Source organism: Xiphophorus hellerii, chromosome 23 (assembly GCF_003331165.1).
Source record: "Xiphophorus hellerii strain 12219 chromosome 23, Xiphophorus_hellerii-4.1, whole genome shotgun sequence".
NCBI lineage: Eukaryota > Metazoa > Chordata > Actinopteri > Cyprinodontiformes > Poeciliidae > Xiphophorus > Xiphophorus hellerii.
The window spans coordinates 21907554-21928439 of NC_045694.1; the positions used below are offsets into that span (position 1 = coordinate 21907554).

A 20886-nucleotide genomic window follows, 5' to 3' on the forward strand; every position below is an offset into this window, starting at 1 on the left:
TCCCTCCTGGCATTCACTTCAACAGGCAGAAAGCAGGCGAGCAGGAAGGCGGCCGGCACGGATGGTCAAAGTACCTGTGACCGAATCTGCGCTCAGGCCGGATCTCTCCAGCTGAGATACCATTTCCAGAGAGACAAGGGGTAATGCTTAACTAAATAACAGCGTCCACACACGTGATCTGCAGCTTTATGATCACGCGGCTAATCACGATCCTGTTGATCCTCAACTAATGTTCACTAATGCAACATTTATGGCTCTTTCTTATGCATTAGAAGCAAATCAGACAGAACTCTTATCAGAGACAGTTCGTCAGTAGGACACACTCATTCATGTTGATGCCGAGGTTTTAAATCTGACTTTCTTTGCAGACACGCAAGCGTTTTACCTTTATCTCCGGTCCTACGAGGGGCAACCAGTGGTCTGTGCTGGCGCGACAAAGACAACACAAATATCCGAGCTTGTGACTCGGATGAGGGAAACATTGCTGCCATATATCCAGGACTGGCCTGCATGACCCTCCTACTCAATGGAGTTACTCACAAAGTAGCCTTTCTCACTCCCGACCAGTTTGGGTCATAATGTGCTCATTATTGCACGGAGGCCGAGTGAGAACTGTAAACTGTAAATCCTTCTCAGAATAACCCTAATGATTGAGTGCTCATGTATTCATCTGATGTATTTTTATGGGTTTTCTTTAAGAAGGTGTTCATTTGTACTGGAGCGAGGACCTTTGGCAAACATCAGGGATTTAATCTCCATTAACTGCTCGCAAGAAATAACTGATGTCAGTGTTTCTTATAATATAAAATTAAGGCTTAAACATGTGCAACAAAGCAAAACGGGTACAAAGCCAAAATAAAACTTTTAGGGTTACTCAAGAAATCTGCTTGCCTTTAAACTGAACTACAAATATGATTTCAGAGCTTCATTAAATTACTCTTCTATTTTTCACATCTGACTGAATTGTGCTCGCCTCCCCTGTTTCAAGTGCAGTGCAGTTTGAGAGCAGAAGAGGTCAGTATACAACAAATGCTTTTCATCACCAGAGCTCCCGTCTCAGTCAGCCTTTCCCAAACACGGCGCTTTCTTCATTTTAGCACTGCTTGAAGGGAAAGGAGACATGACTCTGGGACAAAAAGAAGAGACACCCAAACAAATCAGACACATGAATCAGGACTGCATTTCATTTTTGTTTCTCATTTCATTGACTTCTGACCCCACATTTACATTTCAGGTCTACAAGTTATTGGGAATAGATTGAATAATGATTCATGTTCATTGGCTGCATACATTTCTGTCTTAATTCCCTGATTGGGTTTAATGCTGGATATTTAACACCCACTTGAGCTGTCAATAGCAAAAAGGGGCAATCTTATTCTACTCAGTAAATATTGTGAATACATTATTTGTTTTCACTTTCATGCTCAGCTCGTGTTTAAGCTTTTGACGTTGCCGATTTACAGCAAGAAAAGAAATAAGCCAGAAATATACTTTCAATCTTTTTTAATAATTTTAATATGCCTATGCTGTGTTGTGGTATTAATCGCCGCTGCACCGAAACCACATGTCTGTCCCAGCATTAGAGGGGACTCACAGAGGATGTTTGCAAACCACTGTGGGTTCAGTGATCTTATCAGAATGTGAAGTAAAAGAGTCGGTAGGATGAAAGAGGCTATTCAAAGACCAAGTGAAAAGAGAATAGATTAATTTGTTTAAAAACTGAGTAATTGTGGAAGGTAAAAATTGAATATGTCGTATGAACATCAATGCACAGTCAAAAGAAATCTTAACAAAATGGTTGTGCTTCAGTTGGCTGATAAAAGTGTAGATACCTGATAATTGGTAAGGTAATAATTTCAATAAATAAATAATAAATGACTTTATCTTTACCATTATTGACAAATGACTTGAGGTCACTGCACTGACATCTGCTGGCGCTATGTGAGAATGCGGAGCTCCACCTGGATCAATTTTGGTGCCACTTTTATTAGTGATTCTGTTTCCTACAAATTTTGCTCAAGTTTGTTTTCTATGGGAAATATTTCTTCACTAATGGCTGAAACTGATATAGGTCTTGAAGGTGTTTCCAATTCTAATATAAACAAATATGTTGATTTATATAATTTATTTCTGGACAGCATCATCTCTTATATCCTCCAAAACCTTCTTTTATATAAATTTATTGGATATTTATAAATAAAATATAAGGTAATTTATAAGTATTTATAAAACAGGGGAACAGAGTCTTCCTCTAGTCCACCTTTCATTGAATGTGGAGAGGCTTGGTAGTAGAATAGTTGTTAAGTACATCAAGTATGGTTTTGTGCTAAGTAGACATCCAGCTAGAGACTTAAACTGAAACTACTCAGAGCACAAATTTAGCTAATGACCTTTTCCTGTTTATTATGCTTCAATATGCTTCAGGGTTGAAAAAAATAATATGCTTTTTCAACCCTTATGCAGCCAACTGTGGAAATCTCTGAGTCGGTTGCGTAGACACACATCCACTGAAGCAGTTCTGAATAGGAGCTTGCCACAGAAATGTTTAATTGATTCTTTATTAATCAGATTGTTGCTGATTCATTTCTCAACACTGTTTGCTAAGTAATAATCATTGACGACAACATGACATTTGTCAGAAGTTGATGGTTAACTGACAGTAAGCTCATCACTTATAATCTCAAAATCACTAATCTCTCTGAGGAACAGAAGCTTTACTTATGAATCACTCAAGCAAAGTGCAAAGCAATCACCTTTGATAAATGATCTAAAGTACAAATGAAGTCTTCCTCTGTGCACTTTCAAAGCAACTTCATTGTTCTTTGACTTGAGAAGGAGACACATTTTGAAAGGTGTGATTGAAAATAGCTAAAATGTGCCAGTTGAGAGGAAAGCACCTGATTTGTCAAACCAGCCTGGTCTCTGCTTTCATTTTCGCTACTCTGTCCCAGGCAGACATCAGACATAGCCACTTAGAAATGAGGAGGAGAAGGTAGTATCCTTCTCTTTTCCACCAGTGTTAAGTAGTTTGCAGGTACACTATTAAGAAATAGTGATTAGATAAAGATGAAAGTTACTTTTAGCAGCAGCAGCAGCAGAATAAAACCAACTGATTCACGCTGATGCCATTTTGAGCACCGTGCTATGAAAGTGTGCCATGAGTCACATCTTGTTTCACATCGTTTCTTCTGAGTAAAGTAAAAGTCTGCATGAAGTAAGTTCGTACTCAGGACACACACAAGAGGGATTCAAATAAATCACAAAAATATTATTAACACCGTATATAAAATGGTTTTGTGTGTTTACAGCCTCTGTGGAAGAACCAAATCTAGTTACACTTTGGACACTAGAGTGTCCTGACATTGTCTGTGGTTCTCTTTTGCCCAACCCCCCCTTCAGCTCTGCTGGCGTCTCTCCCCCGCTTACTGGAATGGACTCCTGACGCGACAGAAATAGAGCAGGCCAGCTCTTACAGCTGCACCGTGTGATAACCAAACTGCAAAGCTCCCACGCAAACATCGAACCATCAAAGTCGCCGTGGAAACGTGTCAATCTTGCGGGTTTTTTTAAGCACTTGTCCGGCCTCTTTAGGTCATAAAAGAAACGGTGGACGGCTCACTTTCCATTCATCTGCATACGTGCGTAAAATCACCAAAAAAAATAAAATAAAAAAAAATAAAAAAAATGTGCACAACTAATCAGTTTGGTTTCTGTTTGGTTTTTGTTAAGTAATTTCATTGAGGAACAAAGCTGCTTTTCTTCATGCGCTCTATTATGCACAACTGCACAGTTTACTTGCAGCGCCAGAGTGCGCCGCAGTCGCTGCGTCAGAGGACACGTAACGGGACATGCCCGAATCTGACAGGCCTGAGCGCAGAGGAGGGGCGGGAGACACAGCGGCTTTTTGCTATAGGAGGCAGCAGGACCACCGTAACCCAGCACCGATTACTCCTGCACAGCCAAGGTAAGCCCCTGTGTCCTACTTGGAGCCTTTATATTGTATTATAGTGTCAGATCTCTGCCAGCTTTGTTCAACGCGAGGTTTGCTGCTGCAGAATTCACAGGAGAAGTTTGCTGATGCTTAATTTGTGCATATATGCGTGCGTGTGTGCATGTGTACGTGAGAGAGAGAGTGAGAGTGAGACAGAGAGAGACTTGCTGCAAAGATGAAGGCACTTCTAGAGAATCAGATATAAAAAAAACTAAATAAGTGAAATGGAAAAGTTGAAATTATTTCACCAAACCAGACAGCTGATTTTTTTTTCTGCTGTGTGAGGTACAGACAAGGGTGTGGCCCTTTATTTATAGAACCCCAAACCCCCTTCAGACACTGATTGTGATATTAAGTTAAACGCCTCCTGCTATTTTTGGGAAAGCGTCACAGCTGTCCCGCTCAAATACTGAGCATTTAAAATCCGGAGAGTGTGTTTCATTCCTTTTATTTACAAACAATTTTAGTTCATGTCAGGCATACTCTTTGTATTGTATTTCGGTTACATACAAACTCATTAGTTTCTGTCATTTGCATTAAGAACATTGAAACTTAGTCTCCATGACATATTCGAACGGATCCTTTCAAGATTGATACATGGCAGAGTGCAGAGTGTGACAAGTCATTTTCCCTGCAGGTTTATTTCATGTAGCTCCCATGCAGTGAATCAGTTCAGCTGCAGACACTTCTTTACCTGTTAATCTTTTGATCCTGGACTGTTCTGGAAAATTACAGGAAGTGCAAAACAGGCCTGAAACATCATGTCTTTGCATCATAATGACTTGCACATTCCAGGGCTACTGTCCAATTCAAAATGACACTGATGGTGTGTATTGCTGCTTTTAATTCAGCATCTCTCTCTCTCTCTCTCTCTCTCTCTTTTCCTCTCTCTCCAGAAACAGATTTTTGAGCAGCAGTGACACAGGAGACCAAATACAGACATGGTGAGTAGACAAAACTGTTCTCATCACATCTTGTACGGCTGAAGGAAAGGAATTTATGTGGCGTTCAATGACAATTGTGACGTGCATTTGTACGTCTCTGCCAGATTTGCACATCGAGACACTGATTTTTGTAAAGGGCAAAATCACTACAACTTAGTCGCACTGGATTGAGGGAGTCTGTGAACAACAATTTCAAAAATTATTTCTATTGGCTTTAAGTGTGGACATTGACTGGGCCATTTTAATAGTTGGACATACATTGATTTAATTGTTCAATTGTTGCTTTCGGTTGTATGTTCAGAGTTGTTTGGAATCTCTGCAACAGTGTCAAGTCATTTGCTGCCTCTGACAGACTTTCCTCTAGTAGCATAGTCCTCTAGTAATTTCCTCCTTAGCTCTGACCTGCTTTGCTGCTCCAGTGATGAAACTCGTCCCCACAGCATGACGCTGCCACTACAAATTTTCACTACGAGGGTGATGTGTTCAGGGTGATGTTGAGTGCTAGTTTTCCCCTTACATACAATGTCTGTCAAGTAAGCCAGGAAGTTTTGGTCTCATCTGACTGGAGCATTGTTTTACCCTTCTTGCAAACATCAAACAGGACATTTCATTGTCATTAGGGCCGAATTGGAGTGCATGATTAAAAGCTCTACTGTTGACAGATTCTCTCACCGCATCTGTGGATCTCTGCAACTCCTTCAGAGTTGGCTGCTTCTATCCAAGTAAAGGAGCCTGAATACAAATGTTACAAGTTTTTTACTTGAGAATATTTTTTAAAGCAATGGATAATTTTCTTTCCGGATCACAGCTGTCTCCTGTTTTACATTGATCTATCTCATAAAAATACCAATGAAACACTTCAAGTTTTGTGACTGATATTATCGTTATCAATTCCACATGAAACTGTGGAGGAGATCTTGTGTCTATTTGACATGCTCGGTTTTTGTGTGCCACTGAATGAAGCGAGGACGGCCGCTGTCACCTGGCACCATGTGATCCCTCCACATCATAAAGCCAGCAGTGTAGGGTGTCACAGCTACCTGTCCCGTATCTCAGAGACAGCAGACGAGACGATTCCAGAGTTGGTGCTCTGACTTTCCTGATGACGCGTAAACTTTCAAAATCTGCAGAATTTTGGTCATTTCAGAAAAAAGCAAAACAAAAACAAAACAAGATACATCTTGCAAGAAAGGAGTGAGAAGACAACAATCAATCCACATTCGCTCTCATTAATATAATTGTTTAGATAAAAGCTTGTTGCTAAGGCCAGATATTTGGGACCTTGTTGCTATGTGGTTGAAGCTGTTCAGCTGTCGCGCAGAGTGATGGTCGCAGACGCAGAGCATTTGAGCATGTGCAGGCGGCAGAGGGGAGTACATTCTCGCTGCATGTCGTAATGCTGCAGTAATCTCCTCAACTGCAGCTGCAGTAAGAACTCAGAGTAAATCAAACTATTTTCTCACAGCCACAGAGCTTGTTTGGTCACAGCCGTCTGTGGACAAAGTGAAGGGCTCAGGGTCAAGAGGGAACAGAGTTAGAAGTACAGTAGGTGTGTCTATTGTTGTATTGTATTTCAGAACCTTGTAAAGACAGGTGGTCTGTGGGCAACCCGACACCTGCCACATGTAGACACATACTTTAGCATCGCTCTGCACATGAGTGAGTGGCTCCGCCTAAACACAGAATTTATTTCTCCTCAAGCTGAGGTCTAAGTGGTTAATTGTTGTAGTTTTGTACTGATGTCTAGTCACTCTGAGTTTATAATTCCAACTAAGATTCACACATTATATTTTTTGTGTTATTTAAGACTCTAACAAATGTAAAGGGGCTTACTTTCTTGACATGACTGTATGTCTACAGAGCCTTGAAAAGTTTTCATTTTCCTTGACCTTTTCCATAGTTTGTGAAGTTTAACCACAACTTCAGTAAATTGAATTTGGGATTTTATGAGGTACACAAACAAGTCACAACTATCAACAAGTCCATCTGACTTCACAACTATCTGACTTCATAGTTGTGAAGTCAGATGAAAAGGATTAAAGTTTTAACAATATTATTTAAAGTACATTTGTATCAGAAAATTGTGTTGTGCATTAATATAAAGACCCTTTACTCAGAAGTGAGTTGACTTGTTTCTAATTTAATCTAAATGTAAATGCAGCTGATCTGTGAATGCTTCAGAGGTTTGTTAGATAGCAGTAGTAAACAAGCAGGAACACATCAGGCAGGTCAGAGACGGCTTAAAGCAAATTATCAAACAATATTTCATTTTGGGATCTAACAGAGCATTGCTCAGTTCGTCTGTGATTATACCAACCCTTACTGGGTTGCGGAGGGCTTCAGTATTTAATGGGAGAGAGATGGAGTATAAAAAGACCATCAAGGAGATCATGCTAACTCCTGAGAGGCTCCACAAATCCACAGCTCAGGTGGATGAATATGTCGGCATGACAACTATTTGCAAAGCACTCCACAAATCTGGCCTCGATTGAAGCATGGAAGAAGTCCCATTTGCAGTTTGCTACAAGTCGTGTGGAAGATGTCGCAACCAGATGAGACCAACATTGAACTTTTTGGCCAACATCCAAAGTGCTACATGTGGTGTAAAAACTAGAAATATCCGCTACCCTGAACACACCGTCCCCATATTGAAACATATTGGTGGTGGGATCATGCTGTGGGAATGGCTTTTTTCAGTGGAAGAAGGAAGAACCAATTCTCAATGATGATGTTTGCCATACGTCTTGCAGCACTCACTGAGATTTAGCTCAGCTTCTGCCATAAGCTGCATTGATTCATATCAGCTATAAACTCAAAAATAATTAAAAACTAACATAAAGTATACAGAAACAGGGCGATCACACAGTGACTGAGTCATAACATGATGCATCGGAGACATTCTACATCCTAAACGTGACTCTTTTTCTCTTGCTTCAATAAAAATATTTCAGCTTCGTTTTATTTTTCAGGTGTTCAGAGGTACAATATCTGATGCTCCGGACTTTGATCCCAGCATTGATGCTGAGATTCTGTACAATGCCATGAAAGGCATTGGTGAGTTCCTCATTCCTCTGTAACTCATGATCAGGAAGCTATATGTTATCTGTACTCTCTCCTCGCTCAGTGAGTAAATTAAAAAAAAAGCTGCTTTGTGCTCTTCAGGTAGTGACAAAGAAACAATCTTGGACCTGATCACCTCTCGGAGTAACGCACAGCGGCAAGAAGTCATCGCAGCGTACAAATGCAGCTTTGGGCAGGTGCACAAAAGATTCATACAGGACTTTTATGTTCCAGTCCCAAATGCTTTTCTGCACCTGCAACATCCTTTTATCTCCTCAGGATCTGATTGAAGATCTGAAATATGAGCTCACTGGAAAATTTGAGCGTCTCATCGTGAGTCTGATGAGAACCCCTCCGTACCATGATGCTAAAGAAATCCATGATGCAGTCAAAGTATGTCATTTACTCTCCTTCTGGTAATTATTTAAAGGAGCTCTTGCTCCACGTTCACCCTCGCGCTCTGCTTCAGGGAGCCGGAACAAACGAAAGATGCCTGATAGAAGTCCTGGCGTCCAGAAATAACAAACAGATACAAGATATGGTTGCGGCCTACAAGGATGGTAAGACGTGAAGGACATTCGGATTTTAAGAGATATTTATTTCTTTTTTTCATTTGACGCTGCATAACGTCATCATGTTATCTCAGTGCTTCATTTTGTACGTCTCCAGCCTATGGCAGGGACATAGAGGAGGATGTTATTGCTGACACATCGGGTCACTTTAAGAAGATGCTGGTTGTTCTGCTTCAGGTTTGTCGAGAGAAGAAACCGACGCAGACATTGCGTTAATGTCTTTACAGTTCAGATGATCAGCAGTGAGTTAATTGGATGTCATGTTTTCAGGGGACCAGAGATGAATCAAGAGTGGTGGATGCAGACCTGGTGCAGCAGGACGCACAAGTGAGAATAATTATGCAGACGATGCAGGTTTAGGTTATTCAGGCTTTCAGTTAATTCAAATACGGTACTTTTAATTTAGCAAAAAGGAAACATTTGCGCAAAAATCCACAGCTACGTAAAGTATTGTTGAAGTAGTAGTTTTGGAAGTTGTAAATTACAACTTCTATATAAATACATATAGTTTGCTGGATGTAGTTTAGATTTTGTTGGAATCTCTTTTAAAAACCAAGGTTGGATACCAAAAATCTAACTTATTGGATTCCTTGGGTTTTGGCTTCTTAAGTGTTTCATGTTGAGCACAGCATCGTCTTTCTCAAACATAAAGTGAATTTGAGCTCTGGAATCTTATCATGTTTGCCTTAGTTTTAGATCTCAAGGGATGCTAGAGTAAATAATATACAGCTCAAGCTCAGGCTTTCTATTATTCTGATGCTAATTTATAAAAGTTTGGGGTTTTTTGGAGTCAATGCTACAAGGCTGTGTCTCTAATAGCAACCCCTGCCTTCCTAAAACAGTTTGTGGAGCACACCAGCTGAATTATGAGCAATACAAAGATACATTGTCAAAGAAATGTTTTTTTTTTAAGTTTCAAGATGCTACACTATAGTATGCTATTCTGAAATATTGTAATTATTTCTTTATGGATCTCAGGGATAATGCCATACATCATCTATAGCTAAGATTCTTGTCGGATTCTGTTATCTATAATGAAATTTACTCTTCTTGTTTTTCGGGTCACTTCTTTCTGACGTTATCATGTTATCTCACCTCTGTGTAGGACCTGTACGCTGCTGGAGAGGAGAAGTGGGGGACAGACGAAGCAACATTCATCATGATCCTAGGAAACCGCAGTGTGACCCACCTTCACATGGGTGAGTCCAGTTCATGTGAAGATTAGCATGGTGGTGAGACATCCAGTACATTCCCAGTGCGACCTCAGGTCTCTGTAGCAGTAAAAACCTCAGGTTATTTTTTCACAGGTTGTTTCTAAAAACCTGAACGAAGGCATGTATGGGACAGATGAGAGAGAAATATTTAACTTTTAAGAAAGCTGCATGTAAGCAGATAACTGCTAATTCTGCATTATTAGCAAGATCTCTGTAAATGAGTGGAAGTTCTGGTCGTATGCTAACGTCATATTCCTTTGTTTTATGGTCTGACGACACAAAGATTGAACTCTGTGGCCAAAGTGACAAAATTATTTAGATGAGTTGAAATGACTTTGCCAAGTGTCAGATAAGGTTGTGGTAGCATCATGCTGTGGGGAAATTCTGTTTGTATTGGATTGAATATAAATCAAGGACTTCCTGCTTTTTAAAACTTCACTTAAACTCAACAGCTAGCTGGTTAAAAGTTTGACGTAGCTGAGTCAAACTTTTAATGAGATGAGAACCCCTCCGTACCATAATGCTAAAGAAATCCATGATGATGGTGGTCCCAAACTTACATCAAAACTGGTTTTCTGTTTCTTAACATTACAGCTGGTCTCAATCCAAATGAAAAATGAAGGATCATGCTTAACATTTTGGTCCATACCAGTTTAACCAATTTATTTAAAATCATCCTATTCCAAAAAGGAAAGTCAGATGTCTGGCCAGAATCATGCTACTGGCTAATGGACATTGTTGTGGAAAAAAATTAATTGCCAAGCTCTGTCAGGCGAAATTACTCAATCAGGTTTATTCATATATTGTGCACAATACAAAGAGCTTGTAAGACAATCAATAATGAAGCAGTTCTGAGTGAAAAGCTCTCCCAGGGAGAGACAATACATGAATTTTATACCAAGGACAAAGGATCCAAAATAACGGGAGAGACAGTCTGGTTCTCATGCAGCTGTAGGAAAACAACTCCCAACCTTGTACATGTAACCCAAATAGCTTCATTTGGTGAAAGTTCACAAGCGTTTAGAATAAAAATATAGCAATACAACCAGCAGGTATTACCTTATAATAATTTGTTATATATCACAACATTTATTGGATTTTTACTGGATCATATATGTATATATTTGAGAAAATATGCACAGTTATAACCAAGAATGAGAGAAAATCCTGAGGAATTCAAACTGAAACTGTGTTGAATAGCATCATCATTCCTCAGAATGTTTCAAAGAAATCACTAAAATCCCATCAGAGGCAACCCTCCCACCCTCCCACCCCAAACAAACTCAATATTGAGTTTAAAGTGATCTATTAGCTCACATTAAAATATGTTGTCTTTCTTTGTTCAGTTTTTGATGAATATGAGAAGATTGCAGAGATGTCCATCGAGGATAGCGTTAAGAACGAGCTGTCTGGAGACTTTGAAAGGCTCATGCTGGCTGTTGGTAAGAAACACACTTCAGAGTTACTTTAAAAAATGAAGCTACAGCGTTGTTTATATAACCCAGCCCCTGATTCTTGTGTTTTCTCACAGTCCAGTGTATAAGGAGCGTTCCCATGTTCTTTGCCAAACGTCTCTACAAATCAATGAAGGTATGAGCACATAGCCATTTTGTTTGCCTTTGCAGATATAGCTACAGTTTCTACAATTTTTTGAATTTAAACGAATTTAAATTCGAAAAATGTTTAAGATTTTATTTTAAACATGACCTTCTCCCACAAATATTTTATTTCTTCCTCTTTTAGGGCCTCGGCACAGCTGATAATACTCTCATCCGCATCATGATTTCTCGCTCTGAAATTGACATGCTGGACATCCGGGAGTGTTTCCGTCTCAGATACGAGAAGTCGCTTTATAACATGATAAAGGTCTGGAAATTACAAGAAGTGAAACATTTTAGATGCATTGTTGTAGAATGTAATTCATCTGAAATGTTAGTTTGTCTCTTATGCGTGTGAATCAGGACGATACGTCAGGCGATTACAAGAGGACTCTGCTTAACCTGTGTGGAGGGGATGATGAGTAAGTTTTGGCCTCGCTGCAGACAGCAGAAATAACCAGTAGAGGGTGCTAGAGTACAAACTCTCAGTCACTGATTTTTCTTTTTTCCAGAGTGCATAAAACTGAAGCAGCTATACAAAATGGGTGCAACATGTCCTCATATTAACGCTGCAGGCACAAGTAAAAATCCTGTTAGTGAAGTTAATGCGTTCTGTGTAGGAGTGACTTTGTTTGACAACATCTGAATCTTCCAAAAAGTGCAGCGAAGCAGGAGGTTTTGACTTTGCTGAGTGTACAATGTTGTGTCAAACTAATTGTTACAGCTTAGCTGGAGAGTTCTTCCCCGAAGCTGCTCAGATAGCCTACAAGATGTGGGAATTAAGTGCCATGACCAAAGTGCAGGTTTGGATCCCATCTGCTCTTTAGATGTGTCGTTGCATGTTAACCTGGAATCTCAAATACCTGCTGGCTCCTCAATAATCTGCTTCTAGCTGAGCTCGTGCCGTAGCCATGTGAGCACAGGGATGGCTTTGTTTAACTTTGGATATGATGAGAATGCTGTTCCCACCCCCAACACACAACTAGTTCTTGTTTGTAATCTGCTCTCCAGACCCTCTGTGTGCAGCTCAATGTAGCATAGAGGACGAACGTCAGAAAGGTCTCAGCATTGTTGTAAATAAAAGGCTATCTCACTAACGCTTTGTAACTCCCAGCTACTCCTCAAGCCCACCAACATTTTCATTGTTGGTGTTGCTGTGAATTTTGACTTCATAAGGTCACCTGCCCCCTCAAATGTCAGGGGTTGGTCATCATGTGGCTCAGACGTCACCACAATCAGTTAAATAATCTCTGCACAGCAAACTATAATGTGAAAATTTTCCCTTTTGCATGTTCTGCTGACCTCTCTTTTTTTTAATTTTGTTCTAAGCATGCAAATACCAATCACAACTATGCATCGGCAGCTGTCCTAGTTTGATTATCTTCTTCTCTCTATTGATTATCGTTCTTCTAATTTTGTCATTTCCACTTGCTCAGCTGAGGCCCACAGTCCGCCCTGCGGATGATTTCGACCCTGCAGCCGATGCACAAGCTTTGAGGAAAGCTATGAAGGGTTTTGGTATGCACCTTTAATACACGTGCATTTCTGGTCCGAATCTTACGTACACTCACCAGTAGAGAAATGCCATATTGCTTTTAGGCCCACTTGAATCATTCTTTTTCCAGAGCCAAATATCGATACAACAAAACATTAGCATTTAAAAAATAAATAAATGGGAGCACAAGTTGGAATTAAAATTTTTCTATTTCACACAGGGTCAAAATTATAAACACACAGCTATAAGTGATATATGAAGTTTTTTTTGGTTCAAAAGAATCTCCAAAGATGTCCTTAATGTGCTTAGGTAAATTTCCACATGCACAATAATGTGAGTTTTGAAGTTTTCTTTGTATTTTGTGTAAAGTAAATGTTTTTTTCCTCTTACCTAAAAACAGGAACAGATGAGGATGCGATCATTGACATCGTTGCACAAAGAAGCAACGTCCAGAGGCAGGAAATCAGACAGGCCTTCAAATCCCTACTGGGAAGGGTGAGAGAAACAAATGTTTAAAAAAATAAACCAAAAATAATAGGATTATAGAAAGGACACAGGAGATGTATATTAAAGACATACAACCACTCTTGGGGTCTAAAGCTTATTAGTCATAAAATATTCCGTGTGGTGGGAATTGCTTGAGACCTCACTGTATTCGATCCTCTTCTAGGACTTGATGAAGGACCTGAAGTCTGAGCTGTCAAAGAACTTAGAGCGGCTGATTATTGGGCTCATGCTGACCCCAGCAGAGTTTGATGCCAAAATGATGAAAAAGGCAATGGAGGTAATGTATGAATGGACCCAAAGCATTTAATAATCTCATATATTTGCATGTAGGACTTTGGGTGACCTCAGGTGAACTTGGCATATTTGTTAGAATCTCTTGTACAGACAAAATGCTCATGGATAAACTACATCTCTCCATAGATCCATTTATCCATTTATATATTAATGTTATTTTTTTAAAATATGATGGGCTGGATTGTGTGCAGTTAAAAGATAAATGTTGACACACAATTTGAATCAAATCATGGGAGACTCTCCTGCTTGCACTTGGTTTTATCTATGCAGTTTTTTTTAATCACTTCAAATTAGCCTCAAAAGGGAAATTAAATGGCTTGTAAAAATATTTACACTGTCAGCCCTCCAGCAACTACTGCTGCTTCTTCCTATTTCTTACATTTCTGTAAGTCTTCTGCCATTGAATTCAAATGCCTCTGCAACTGTCTCTAAAAATATTCAGCGTATAGCATTTACACTGCATTTTCGCAGGAAATGCAATTTATTTTTTCTAATTCATGACTAAACTGGTGGTGCGTTCATTTCCTGGTGCTACAAGCAGCAGAGTAGATTCCTCCGTGGCTCTGAAACGATAAAAGGAAAGTGGAAAATACTGTTTGCCAACCAGGCACGGGCCAATAAAAGACTCTTAAAGCCTATCAACCTTGAGTGAAAACACCACAATGTCATTGTATTGTGGTATTTACACAAACACTTTAAACAAATAATTTGCTTTTATTTATAACAGAACGCAAAAATCATTGCAACTCCTGCTCATAATTAGAATTTAAACAATGCTATCTTCACCATGTGTGTTTTTAATTAGGTATGCTTGCAGTCAGCTTACAGCTTTCAACTGGTCCAACTACAGACAGATTTCTCTTTCTTGTGAGTGAGCAAGCAATATTGCAGTAAAATAATAATAATAAAAAATTTAAACTGCAGAAATACCATGATGGGTATTTTTTAAACCATACTGTTGAAAACATTGGTATACTCTGATACCATTAACCACACCATGCCTCCTGGCCTCTGTGTGTGACATTTTTAAAAGTGTTTATTGGGAGACGTACAGTCCATGTTTTACCAATCTTTGTCAACTAGCATTCAGGCAAATATTAGCTTGTATAGAAACATGTCAGAGATGTTACTGCTGCTAGAAGCCTGTCAATTAATATCAACTTGAACAAGTAAACTTTGTTACATGGACCTTATTCCTGCAAAATATTTCAAATGCTGCTCCTAGCTAATAAGCTAAACCAAAAAACACAAGGTTTGTGCTACTTTTCTGTTATGTTTCGGTTTCAACAGTTCAATGGTTGTGGCCATGTTTCCTCTTCTTCTTGATAATTTCTGAGATTCCACAGATGACTGGACAGCTGAAGTTGTGATTTTGTGGCATCTCAAAATTTTCCCCATCATTCCCAGTCACATATGTACCACATATTCATAGTTTGTTTGACACCACCAGATATAGTTCTTTTTAGAAGAACGTTTCTTGCTTTCGTCTTTATCATTTTGTAAAATATACCCAGCAAGGTTTACTTTTGAAAAGCTACACAGTCGCCATATCGGATGTGTTGCATTGCAAGTGGCAAGAATTATGTGTTCTTTACAATCAATGTAGGAACACGACACAAACACTACAAGACTTATTGTTTTTTAAAGTCTAGGAAAACTAACTGGGGCTCAATCTGTGTGTTGTTTTGCATTTAAAAAAGCAATAAGCTCTCTGATTCATCAGCCTAAAAGCATGAAGGTTGCTCTTTAGCACTGTGGTGTTGATTCCTCTCCTATATCTTTTGCATTTTTGTAGTTTTGATCATTGCAAACTCAAAAGTTTTCTGGCACGAAATGTCAGGTATAACTGTTTGAGCGCAAACAATTATAGCTGTGGAAAGCCGATAAGTATCACACGCTACTAAAAGGTTTGTCAGCCAGAGTTTTTTAGGTTGTGACCATAATCTCTATATTTTCCATAATTTCCAAAAGGAGCATCAGGATCAATGGAAATATTCCATAATATAAGAACTCTGGAAAATAATAAACCCTTAAACTGAAAATGTACTACTACTAGGATAAATAAATATGTACACAATGAATAAATATAGCTATAAAATAATTTGTTTTCATGTATAATAATTAGGATGAACTATCTGTGATTGGCTACAAACAGGAGTATAACTTAGCTAAAAGATGAATGTCAGTGTCTAAGGACTAGATCCCATGTGCTTTCCTTCTTGATGCAAGTTCTTAGTGACAATTTTGCTTTTTGTGTGTAATTTTAACAGGGAGCTGGGACAGATGAGCATGCGCTGATTGAGATCCTAGTTACCAGAAAAAACGAGGAAATACAAGCCATGAATGCTGCCTACAGAGAAGGTGAGTCTGGAATTGAAATTAAGATCTAATATCACTTTCTGGATCTGAAAAACTGTACTTCACAGGCTACAAGAAGTCTTTGGAGGACGCCATTCATTCAGACACATCAGGCCACTTCTGTCGCATCCTTGTTTCTCTCGTGCAGGTAACCATCATCATCATCATGAGAACTCAGTCTGCATGTAATTTCCACGCCCACTCACAGGCTGAAAGTCTAGTTTGTCTTCTCAGCTCCGCCTGACTCTCACAGACACAAAGATCTACTTATTCACCTCATTTATTGCCTTCAGAATGTCGTGACATGCTTTTTTTGTACTGAGGATAACAACGTTTGTGGTTAACTGCTGACATTCAGTAGATCAAAGGTGGGCATATCAAAATTTACATCTGACCTTATTTGCTATGGTCAGGGTGCAAGAGAAGAAGGGCCTGCAGATGTGGAAAGAGCCTGTGCAGATGCTCAGGTGAAGCAGTTTATGACTTAATCTTATTTTGTTTACTATCTAGAATGCAGACAAATCGATTCAATGCCTTTTCTCTCCGGCTCTGTTTTTGCAACAAATCAGGAACTTGCAGATGCATGCAATGCAGAGTCTGATGAGATGGAGATGAAGTTCATGAGCATCCTGTGCACCAGGAGCTTCCCACACCTCCGGAGAGGTAAAGATCAAATCTGAATCAATAGCAATGGCCTAATTGCAAATCTAGGTCTAAGTCGGGCAGCTCTGTCCCAGCGCTCAGTGGTTTCACTCTTTGTACTCATCACAGTGTTCCAGGAGTTTGTCAAATGCACCAACAAGGACATTGAGCAGATTATCAAGAAGGAAATGTCTGGCGATGTCAAAAACGCCTTTTATGCAATAGGTAACGGCTGCATTGATTCTTAAGTTTCATATTTTGCTTTTTAAAGTGGACTTTGCTGACATCATCTGTTCCTCTCTAGACGTTCCTCATTCTCTGTTGTATGTTCAGTTCGCAGTGTGAAGAACCAGCCATCTTACTTTGCAGACCGCTTGTATAAAGCCATGAAGGTAGTGGTCACACATACAGAATCGCTAAGCTGTCAGTGTGCCACTGTTTTTTTCATTAAATTATATTTTTCAGCATGGGAAATAATTCGCAAATGGGTGTGGTAGGATAGGTTATTGGAAACCCAACTGGACCATGCAACTCAGATTTAAAGCAGTTCCAAAGATAAATATTGATTTTAGTTTTCCTAAAATCAATATTTTGGAAAACTAAAATCCAAAATATGTTGAACCTGTTCAACAAACTCAAATGAGTTTGAGTTTCAGTTTTACAAACTCAGACGTAACAACCTTGAGTTTGTAAATAATAATCCCTACATTGCTTAGATTTCTCATTCTTCACTTTCTGTAGTGATGACATAAATTTGACATTTTTTTTTGACATTTTTGACAGAAAGTGCTTAATGTTCCTAACACATTTATGAACATGAAGAAAAGCTGTTTTAAAAAATGTTAAGTTTGACCCATTTTTTTTTTACCCATTTCAAAGAAAACTATGCACAAAGTTTGTGCTTTTATTATTAATATGTAATGTAATCTATTGTGTTGGCACTGTAAAACAATAAACAAGGTGCTAAAGTCTGCAGTTCTTTCAGATTTTCCCAAATAATGTGTACTTAAATGTTTCTGCAAATTAGAACAAGCAAAGTATGACTAATAAACACGACCTTCTTCTTCAGGGACTTGGTACGGACGACAGAGCCCTGATCCGCATCATGGTGTCCCGTAGCGAGGTTGACCTTTTCAACATTCGCAAAGAGTTCAAAGAAACACACGACGTCTCCCTCCATGAATTCATCCAGGTAGAGACTATGATCGTAAGTCTAAGTCTTAGACACACTAACACGCTTGCCAAGTTAACTGTGTTCTCATCCTACTTGTGTGTCTGTCATGTTATTCTGCTGTTTGTTTTTTTTTTCTTTGTTGCCTTTTTGTTGCTCTGTGTGAGCATGCATCTGCAGATCCTTCACAGCAGCAGCGTCCTTCAAACGCTGCTGCTGTGGTGAGGTGGTGGGGTACGATAATCTATAGCTTCCTGCGGTGGACTGCAGGCATGTGGCTACCGCACAGCTGTTTAGGAATTTCCCTAACCCAACTTCCTCTTCGTATCTGCTGTGTGATTGGCTGGTGGCTGCAGAGATAGGAAGTTCCTTAAAGCCGTTCTATAATAACTTACAGATGAAATCACCCTGACACCGATAAAGACTAGCGAGCAGAATGCCCTGGATTTGCTTTGACAGAAATATTACCAAGCACCGCAACAGAAATATAAAATATGAGAGATCACTATAATTTTCATTTCAATTTCAGTTTTTATCTTGTTTCAAGAGTTGCTTGTACCCACGTTCATTGCTTTAGACATTTTGGGGCTTTTATTTGCAGAGGAAATGCCAATTTGCACACTTTGTCAAAAAGTGGTCATGGTTTAAATGGATGGATAAATGACTAAAAGAAATAGCTTTGAGATATTTACACACTCCAAATAACCTTTGACTTTAAAAACTACACATTGATAAAAAGTTATTTATCAGTTATTTATCAATGGCTCTCATTATTTATCTCATCTCAAGTTGGTATAATGTAATGTGAAGTGGACACAACTGGAATTTATCCAGTAATCGCATTAAATGACACAGGGATTTTAAACTGAGATGTCAGCAGGATTGCAAGTGCGTAGACGTGCCAGACAAAACATAGCATATATATATGTTTTGTTTTTTTTCCCACATAGCAATATTAATATTCGTGTTTCTTTGGTGGTAGAAAAAGAAGGAGTACTTGGAAGAAAGCAATACAGGTACAGGAATATCATTGTAGAATGTAAATAGCAATTTATATTATGCACCATGAAGATGCATGTTTCATCTGTGTATATCTTTTTATTTTTTTTACAGTTTTTATTTGTTTTGTTTTTTTGCTTGATTTGTGTTACTGGTTTTGACTCGATTATCAAAAAGTATTCAAGAATCAAGGCAACTAGACCATGTAGGAGGGAGAGTCAAGTGCTAACATCTGTCAACTCTTCTTTTTTTTTAAATTATGAGATAAAAAAAATGATTTCCTTTATTTTTCTGACACTTGCTAAAGGTTCCTATATTCAAAGGTGTTTCTTCAAGTTTTATTTTCGCTGTAGTTGCTATAAATACCCAGGTGACACTGTTGTGTGACTTCATTTCAGTGGTGTACAAAGAACTACAGCTCTTAGAAAATAACAAAATAACAATCTACCCTCACCTTTCTGATCCTGCAGCACATGTAATTTGATATCTAGCTAAACTGTGCTGCCTCATCTTTTTTGAACATGTAAAAAAATCTCAATATATTGATCACTGAAATCAAAAAGTGCCGTATAAATAGCACATGAGCACCACTTTTACTGATTTTACTCAGTAATTTTACATTTTGCAGCATTATCCCAAGCAAAAGTTACTTAATTTCACTCTCCATGCTTTGCCAATGCTTTGTCTATGCTGATGAAGATTTTTATTACTCATCTTGGCATGCTGAATGCTTCAAGCGGCTCTAATTGCATGCCAATCCAAACTGTGTTCTGTCTAATGCTGGTATTATAATTTAACCACTTGGGGCATTTAAAAGGGGGATTAAGACTTTCATCCTAATGGCCATGAAGTCACTGAAAATGAAAAAAAAAAACCACCTTAAATGAAGTCAGTAACAGCCCTTTATTGCAATACACATTTTGCACAAAATGAGAAAAATACATGAGCCTGATTTCTTCACACATAAGAAACACATAAACCGTTATTTTTTTGTATATATGTCAAGGACAGAGCAAACCCCCTAAAAGAGGATCTGTACCAATAGAAAGGCCTAAACCTACACATTACACTATCAAAAGATAACTACAGTGAAGTTCCAAATTCATCATCTCAGAGTCAGCTGAACGGAAAGGGTAATTCCACATTTGACTCCTTTGTTTTATAATTACAACTATTTTAAAGTCTTTGTTTTGCAGTTCTGCTATTGAGTAAGTCCAAGGTAAACCCTTTTTTCTGTTCCAGCTCGATGATGGCCAAATGTCACCAGATATGCGGTGTAATTTCCTGTAATTGAAACTCCTCCTGTGACTGTGTTTCCCATTCATTTCAGGGCGATACCTCGGGAGACTACCGTAAAACCCTGCTGATCCTCTGCGGAGGGGAAGATTAAACCCGTCATGCCTCTGCAGCTTTGTCTCACCGGCTCCAGTGGCCACAGGACAAGCGCGTTCACGCAGCCAAAACAAATGTTGTCAACGTCAGTCTCTGTTCCTAACTGCTGCCACACCTCAGCCAAACCAAGTGTCCTACTAAACGATGACCTTTCAGCGTTTCAAGCCAGTTTTATTTTACTTTCTTTTTTTTTTTTTGTTTCATGCCTTAGTTACCCCACCTGGGAGGGTGATGTTTGTCTTTTTTACAGATGTAACATTAAGTTGTTTACATCGGTGCGGAAATAAGCTTCACATGAAGAACAAAGACTAGTATGTGCTAATGCTGTCCCTTTAGATTGTTGTCCATCTAATTGGAGCTGTGATTTTAAATATACCCCAATAAAACAAGTACCACTAAAAAAAAAAAAGAAAAAAAAAAAGTGTTTTTGACTTTGTAAATAACAAACCACCCTTATTTGTTGTTTGTATTTCACATTATGTGTAGTTTCTATTTTGGAAGGCCAATCCTGTGTTTAGAAATGTTCACATGGAAACATCAGAAAACACCCAGTCTAATTCAAGGCCTTTCTGCCAAAAATACCAGTACGTTTTAGCATCTGTTAGCACAAGTAAAAACAATATAACTAAATACCAAGGTATGCATGCTC

General features: G+C 38.8%; 1 protein-coding gene across 3 annotated transcripts; it reads left to right on the plus strand.

Annotated features, from left to right (window-relative positions):
* Nucleotides 1–3833: 3833 nt before the first annotated feature.
* anxa6 (annexin A6) lies at nucleotides 3834–20672 on the plus strand. 3 transcript variants are annotated; one of them, XM_032555192.1, is made up of 25 exons: nucleotides 3836–3964; nucleotides 4888–4935; nucleotides 7905–7989; nucleotides 8098–8192; nucleotides 8275–8388; nucleotides 8465–8555; nucleotides 8665–8744; nucleotides 8838–8894; nucleotides 9673–9766; nucleotides 11128–11223; nucleotides 11313–11371; nucleotides 11525–11647; nucleotides 11743–11801; nucleotides 12104–12182; nucleotides 12816–12897; nucleotides 13275–13369; nucleotides 13545–13658; nucleotides 15946–16036; nucleotides 16102–16181; nucleotides 16447–16500; nucleotides 16603–16696; nucleotides 16805–16900; nucleotides 17009–17067; nucleotides 17745–17882; nucleotides 20176–20672. In XM_032555192.1, exons 2-25 carry the CDS (start codon nucleotides 4933–4935, stop codon nucleotides 20233–20235), a joined length of 1998 nt encoding a protein of 665 aa, XP_032411083.1. In that variant the 5' UTR covers nucleotides 3836–3964; nucleotides 4888–4932; the 3' UTR covers nucleotides 20236–20672. The 3 variants fall into 3 exon arrangements, with proteins under 3 accessions (XP_032411085.1, XP_032411083.1, XP_032411084.1); XM_032555193.1 differs by having other exon boundaries at nucleotides 17745–17867; XM_032555194.1 differs by lacking the exons at nucleotides 16447–16500; nucleotides 16603–16696; nucleotides 16805–16900; ... (1 more) ...; nucleotides 17745–17882; nucleotides 20176–20672 and adding an exon at nucleotides 16268–16418 and having other exon boundaries at nucleotides 3834–3964.
* The last annotated feature ends 214 nt before the right edge of the window (nucleotides 20673–20886 follow it).

Coding starts and splice junctions, on each gene's coding strand:
- anxa6 (XM_032555192.1), top strand. Junction 12,183..12,815: donor GTGCCATGACCAAAGTGCAG/GTTTGGATCCCA, acceptor CCACTTGCTCAG/CTGAGGCCCACAGTCCGCCC. Junction 13,370..13,544: donor TCAAATCCCTACTGGGAAGG/GTGAGAGAAACA, acceptor ATCCTCTTCTAG/GACTTGATGAAGGACCTGAA.